The sequence below is a fragment of the Gracilinanus agilis genome, chromosome 4, assembly GCF_016433145.1.
Source record: "Gracilinanus agilis isolate LMUSP501 chromosome 4, AgileGrace, whole genome shotgun sequence".
NCBI lineage: Eukaryota > Metazoa > Chordata > Mammalia > Didelphimorphia > Didelphidae > Gracilinanus > Gracilinanus agilis.
Window position 1 is genome coordinate 161,658,247 of NC_058133.1, and position 7,030 is coordinate 161,665,276.

The 7,030-nt window shown below is 45.0% G+C and overlaps 1 protein-coding gene across 1 annotated transcript; it reads left to right on the forward strand.

Annotated features, from left to right (window-relative positions):
* Window positions 1-1,043: 1,043 nt before the first annotated feature.
* On the forward strand, window positions 1,044-6,788 carry PEX19 (peroxisomal biogenesis factor 19). The gene is made up of 8 exons (XM_044673097.1): window positions 1,044-1,121; window positions 2,471-2,580; window positions 3,178-3,340; window positions 3,779-3,864; window positions 4,111-4,272; window positions 4,833-5,009; window positions 5,393-5,437; window positions 5,642-6,788. Exons 1-8 carry the CDS (start codon window positions 1,058-1,060, stop codon window positions 5,723-5,725), a joined length of 891 nt encoding a protein of 296 aa, XP_044529032.1. The 5' UTR covers window positions 1,044-1,057; the 3' UTR covers window positions 5,726-6,788.
* The last annotated feature ends 242 nt before the right edge of the window (window positions 6,789-7,030 follow it).

Consider the following 7,030-nt stretch of genomic DNA (forward strand, 5'->3'; position numbering starts at 1 on the left):
GTGGAAAACACAAAAGGATTTGTTGTGGCTGTTTGCAGCTACAAATTGATATATTTGTGGCTGGACACCTGAGAAGGAAAGCTAGAAATGGAGGGAAAATGGGTGAAGGGAACAGAGAGAGAGTGGGAACACAACAAAGGAAGAAAGACTCAGAGACAAAAGAATTGTAGCCAAAGAGTAGGCTTGAGAGCGTGTAAGCTGTGTTCGGTTGGTGAAGAGCTTGGTGGTCAAGAGTTTGGATGGAATAGAGCCTCCTTGTGTTCGGCCATACTCATTTTTGTGAGGGTTACAAAAAGGAAGGGGGAAGGTGGTCTTACGAGTTAGGTAATCATCACAAGACACAAACTGCCCCCAAAGACAATAGATGCAGTTAACACTCAAAATCTAGAGTACATATGGCCTAAAGCATATAAGCTTGTTTGATACATGTTAATTGTTATTGGCAAAACCTGTAGACTGAGTTAACTGGCCAGTCTTCAGGAGTTTAGCCTCAGGGAAGGGCTAGGAATTTGACTAGGTTAAGGTTCAACTTAACTCAAGGTTACAGAAACCAATCATGTCAGCTTTTTGAGCACCCTTAAAATATTATCAAGATTAATATATGCCTGGACTGCTACAGTATTTCCCGTCAAAGTTTGCAATAGAAAAGGACTAAACCTGTACAAAATAGCTAATGCGAGCTATAACGTGTCAAGGGACGGTGCAAAGCTTTGAATAAAGTGAAGAAAGATCGTTTTCAGACAGGGCTAGGGAAATTTCTGGGAGGGGGTGATACCAGAATTGGGCTTTGAAGGAATTTCAACAGGTGGAGACTTGTGGAAGGGGGATGCAGGAGGGCGGGGGCGGGGATGATGAACAGCCCAATCTGGCAGAAGCAGCAGGAGAGAAGTCAACAGCACGATAAAAATGAGGTCATCTGTCTCTTTAAAAATGGCGGCGCCCGGCGTGCCTCTCTTCTTATTGGCTGCGCGAGGCCGAAGGACAGCGGGTAGGAAGAGGGGAGCACGTGGTAGGAAGACGGGAGCCCAGCCTTCTACGGCAAGTCGAAGGTAGCAAGATGGCCGCAGCGGAGGAAGAGAGTCCTTCCAGCGCGGACCCGGAGATGGACGAGCTTTTGGAAAGTAAGGGGCAGGCTGGGGACATTGCGGGGCCGAAGGACCTGGGATGACAGGCTTAGAGGATGACAAAAAGCGCAAACGCTGGCGCCGGGTGAGGGCTGTCTTTCCCTTCAGGGTCCACCCTGCTGGGGTCGGGGGTTCGCTGCAAGGAAGGGCTGCCAACCCCTGGCCCGGTTCGGTGACGAACTTCTTCAGGCCAGGGAGCCCAGGGTCGGGGCACCGGGCAACTGCGGTAGCCTCCGTAGGCATAAGGTCTTCCGTCTGCCTCCCCCACTCCTCCCCAGTCTCTTCTCCATCGGCATGGTGAAACCAGTTTTGTCACCCCTGACTCCTTAGGCTAGCTTCCAGCTTTTTCGCCCTTACTGCTGGCCCCTTGCCAACTGGGTTGAGATACCAAAGCTTTGGGGTACTCCAGCTCCAGTGCCCTTCCAACCTCGTCGTGATGGTGGTTGGTGGCCTTTAGCTCTGGTAGGGTCATGGATATTTTAGCTGGAGAAGATTGAAAGAAGGGAAAGGCTGATACAAGTGACTTAACCTTAGTTACACAAAAACTGGGACTAGGCAGACCACAAGTACCTCTCCGCTAAGCTATTAGTGTCCTGTATTGGTTCTGGGACATCTGCTTTACCCTCCCACCCCTGGCAAACTAGTGTAATGGGCGTTCTAGGGCAGAACAAACTCTGCTGTGACTCCTGGGCACGGAAATATGGGTAGAGTGAAAGATAAGGGGAGCCAAATTGATATAACTCTGTATTTGCACATAATTTTCTGTAGAAAAAGAACCTCCAAAAATTATTAAAAAGACATTTGGTAGAAGTTAATTTGGCAAATTAGGGGCAGTTTGCACAGGAACAGTGCTATTTTGGAAGGGGGGAATGTGCGATTTCCCTTTCTCCTCTGGTTTCTGCTTTGTAGCCAAAAAGCTATTTATTCATTCAGGAAATTTAGGTTGAAGATTAAGGCATACTGTTCCTATGAGATATCTGTGTGGGGTTTAGGGGAGAGCATAGCCTTGGGCACAGGTGCTAAAGGTACTTTTTGTGTGGTGTATACTCCCCTTTGCCTCCTTCTATGATCTTCCGTCATTCCTCTTAAGTCTTGAAATAGGCTGACCTACTACTGAGTGTTGAATTCCAAAGATCCTTCCTTTCATAGGAGGGAAATAGGAGGAAGAAATTAAGAAAGAAAGGAGAAATCAGGTAGGTAATCTGAAAGACCTTTGCCCTAGTACCCTTCCTGCAGAATTATCTATAAGACTTTTTCCCTCAAGGCTTTCCCCTTTCTCAAAACCCTTTCTTCTCACACAAATATATGCATACATATATACACATATGTATTTCTTGTTTCTGAAGGTGCCCTTGATGATTTCGATAAAGCCAAACCCACCCCAGCATCCCCTCCTACCATCACCACCCCTGATGCTTCAGGTTCCCAGAAGAGATCGCCTGCAGATACTGCTAAAGTACAAAATCTACCCACTAAGGGAGGGTGTGGGGATGGGTGACTAGCTCTTAACAAAAGTTGGACTGAGCCTGTGTGGGCCAAAGGGGAGGGGAGGAGGGACTTGGCATCTGGCTTTAATACTTTTGGATTGCCTTTTTGAAATGGATTGGAGGAGAAGGGGAAAGGAAAGAAAGTTAGGATAGAGGGAAATTCCTAGGTCTAAGAACATTCTATTTTTTTTTTTTTAACCCTTACCTTCCATCTTGGAATCAATACTGTGTATTGGTTCCAAGGCAGAAGAGTGCTACGGCTAGGCAATGGGGGTTAAGTGACTTGCCCAGGGTCATATAGCTAGGAAGTGTCTGAGGCCAGTTTTAAACCTAGGACCTTCTGTCTCTAGGCCTGGCTTTCAATCCACTGAGCCACCCAGCTGTTCCCTCTAAGAGCATTCTAAAATAGATAATTTGAAACCACTGAACCCACATATTAGCCAGGTGTCTTTTTTGCTGTCTTCTAGAGAAGTTAGAACTTTTGAGTTCCATTCCCTCTCAATTCTGAAGTTATATAATGAGAAGCCTAGGAAAATACTTAAGTCTCCCAATTCTGTTGTTTGTAGGATGCCCTCTTTGCTTCCCAAGAATTTTTCCAAGAACTATTTGACAGTGAGCTAGCATGCCAAGCCACTGCAGAGTTTGAGAAAGCCATGAAGGAGCTGGCTGAAGAGGAACCCCACCTGGTGGAGCAGTTCCAGAAGCTCTCAGAGGCTGCAGGGAGAGTGGGTGAGCAGTGGGGCATCCTTGGTGACATAGTCTTATCTAGCTTCTCAAGTAGTTGCTTGGCATATCAAAATGTTTAGCAGTATCAACAATGCACTTTCTCCCCAGGCAGATTGTGACAGTAGGGAACAAGATTTCTCATTGAAGTGAGAGAAAAGAAGAGTATAGTAGGAGGGAAAAGGGGAGGAGGAGACCATAATTTTAAAGATAGAAAATTTATCTTCAATTTAAATGTGGAATATGGTTTAATGTATAGCCTCTGTAGATTTATGACCTCGAAAATTACCTCTAGCCAGAGTTATTGTCTTAAGTTTGGAGAGGCTGGGGAATTCACTGTCTCCTATACCTCTACCTCTAGCTCATGCATATGTCTACACTGCACCAGTGACTTGAAGCACAAAGATTATATCCTCAGTGACTCTTGTCCTTTCATTTTCCCAGGCAGTGATACAACATCCCAACAAGAGTTTGCTTCCTGTCTGAAGGAGACACTCAGTGGACTAGCAAAGAATGCCACTGACCTTCAGGTGAGGCCATTTGGAAAGGATATGAAGGAAAATAATTTCTTAGAGACCTAAACTAAGAGCAACCTGTTTCACTATAGAATTTTCAACAGGAAAAAATTAGCACCTAAATTCTTATCTAAAATATGCATACTCTGACTATTAGCAGATTATGTTCTCTTTAAACATCCCTTTTAAAGCCTCTTATGAAATGGTGAGTTATCTCATAATGTTATTTATCTCAATTTACCTTTCTTCTGTCCTTTCTAGAACTCTGGCATGTCTGAAGAAGAGCTGACCAAGGCCATGGAGGGGCTGGGCATAGAAGAAGGGGAAGGAGAAGGCAATATACTCCCCCTTATGCAGAGCATCATGCAGAACCTACTATCTAAGGATGTACTATATCCATCACTAAAAGAGATCACAGAGAAAGTTAGTGAGCCTCCGATGCCCACTCTTCATCTTCCTAGGGTCATCTCTGCCTCCTTGGCATCATGACTTAACGGTGGCCTGATCAATTCCAATATAGATAGTAGTGGCTGGTGTTCATGCTTTCTCTGACTCTTACTTTGCTTTGTTCCACTGCCCTGAAGAATCAGCATTATGAACTACTGGGCCATGTGTTTGGAGGAGATATCAGATTGGTATAAGACCCATTATTGTACTCTTAAGAAGCCTCTCTCTTTTTATTTAACCCTAAGTATCTGCTGTATGGTCAAGCACTGCTCTGTGTTGAGGGATAAAAAATATAAAATTCCCCACAACAAAGTACTTATACTCTCTTTAGGAAGACAAAATGTGTACTTGGAAAAAATTAGGTAATAGAATAAAGTTAGTTGCCTAGAAGTGGTATAAATAATAAGCACTGGGTAATTTGAAATTTGAGTCACTCCATTTTTCACACCATGATCTTTGTCTACTTGCCTCATCTTTTGACATCAGACTCCTATAATTCTTTGCCTGGACACTTCACCTCTTTTCCTTTTCTTTAGTACCCAGAATGGTTGCATAGCCACCGAGAAGCACTGCCTCCAGAACAATTTGAGAAGTACCAGGAACAGCACAATGTCATGGGCAAGATTTGTGAGCAGTTTGAAAAGGAGACAGCTGCAGACAGTGAGGCCACACAGAAGGCCCGATTTGAGATGGTGCTAGATCTCATGCAGCAGGTAAGGACACATCTTGCATCTCCTATCATTCCTCTTTTATGGACTCTGAGTCATGAAGGACAGAAGTATTGAGTAGTTTTCCCCGGTGACTGAGGTATAATGTTGAGGTATTGCAAGATGGCATTTAGGAAGGACACCAAGGCCTGTCTGACCTAACTAGCAACAATATATTTACCCCCATATGTTAGTTTACTAAGTGAAAAGTGAAAGTGAGAAACCTTGGATAAACATGGGGGACATGGATATGAGATGGCTCCGATTCCCCTCTTGAGATTGAGGTATTTGGATTTCCCCAATTCCCTTATTTATTCCTTAACCACATATTAAATGTCTGCCAAGTACTGAAGTATTTTGTACAATTTAATCAAGTTCTTATCTTTTAGCTTCAGGATTTGGGCCATCCCCCAAAGGAGCTTGCAGGGGAAACGGTGAGTATCTTTCCTTGTCTAGATGGCCCTTAGGACCCCAACTCTCAGAACTCTGATTAAACAGTGAACTCAAAACAGTGTGAGGAGGCTGTTAATCCTGGTGATGGGGAAAGATTATAGGCTAACCTTGGGGAATGGAATGTGGGGAGTCCTGATTTAGGATGTATAAAACTTCTGAACTTATTCCTTTACCTTTTTCTCTAGCCCCCTGGCTTCAACTTTGACCTTGACACCTTGAATCTGTCGGGCCCTGCAAGTGCCAGTGGCGAGCAGTGTCTGATCATGTGAAATTCTTCACCCTTCCCATCCCCAGCCTGAAGTCAGCAGAGTCATCAGGGGCTGGGAGGGGTGGTGATCCTGTGGAGGAGCTGCCTGCCTGTCCCATTTGCCTCTTGCCCATTTCCCCTTCCCAAGCTCCTACCCCAAAACTACTCTGCACCAGCATGGGTCCCTCTGTAGCCACTGAGACTATTGTTTCTGGGAATGGGACCTATAATTTAAATCGTTCTTACTGAGTCTTCTACCTACTCCCTCTCCCCCTCCTTTTCTCTGCTGCTAGTGAGGTGCCTATCTCAACCTGCTTAAGGTTTAGGAGGGTATCCTTTATAGACCATGTCTTCCCCTTCCCCCCCAAGATAGGGTGTATGTCTGTGTCTATGTATGTGTACACCTGCATTGATGCTCCCCTCTCTGACTCCCAGGGTCTATGTGCCTTGTTCCCTATTCCTTCTGGGGTCTAGGTGCTGTGCCAGTTCTGGGCATGGGGCTAGGGGAGACCCTTGGCTTTGAACACCCATCCTTGGTTATCTGATCCTCAGGGCAGAGAAGAAATGTTAGTGTAGAAATTAAGAGAAGGGATAGTTGTCATATTCTGGCAATAATAGGGTCTTTTTGGCCTTTGCCAGCCATATGTCCTTTCCCTAAGGTGCATGTATACATGAGGAAAAGAGGTGGAAATTCAATTCTAAGATACTAGATGCCTCTGTTCCTGGTCTAAACTGAGAAGCCAAATGTTATCCTGAATGTACCAGTGTTGTTTCTTGTGCCTCCTGTCTCCCTTTCCCACTTGTCTCATCCCTCTACCTTCCTTCGCCTGTGACTGAGGGGACCCCTGTTTCCCCCTTCTTATTCAGCACAACAGCTGATCCCCTGGCAAATACAGAGTTGTAAAGGGTGGAGTATGTTTCTCTCTTTAGCTGTTCTTTTGGCAGTTTTGAGAATTCTGATCCCCTTAATATCAAAAACCTTGATTCATGGCAGTGGCTTGGGAGAGGGCTGGCAGCTTGTCCTGTCCCAATCCTTCCTAGTCCCCTATGCCTTGGCTGATGTCTAATAAACATCCTGAGCTAGGTTTTTGGGAGTTTGGCCTGTTTCTTGTTTGCCATAAGCTTCTACAGGCAAAAGATAGATTGGGGTGAATCCTTATAAAAGCTTGGTCCTAAACCACCTGTTCAGAGGTTTGACAGTGGTTCCCCTCACCTCCCACCCAGCTTAGGCTTAGATTTCTGCTTGTAAAAGGATTTTAGCCAAAAGTTCTGAGGTTTCTAAAGTTGTTTTACTGATTCATCCTACTTGATATTTCAAACTTATTGT

Bases quoted from the DNA above. Each gene is read 5' to 3' on its own strand.
- PEX19 (XM_044673097.1), top strand. From the start codon at position 1,058: ATGGCCGCAGCGGAGGAAGAGAGTCCTTCCAGCGCGGACCCGGAGATG. The intron at 3,341-3,778 runs GTGAGCAGTGGG...TCATTTTCCCAG, and splicing joins AGAGGCTGCAGGGAGAGTGG to GCAGTGATACAACATCCCAA. The intron at 5,010-5,392 runs GTAAGGACACAT...CTTATCTTTTAG, and splicing joins TGCTAGATCTCATGCAGCAG to CTTCAGGATTTGGGCCATCC.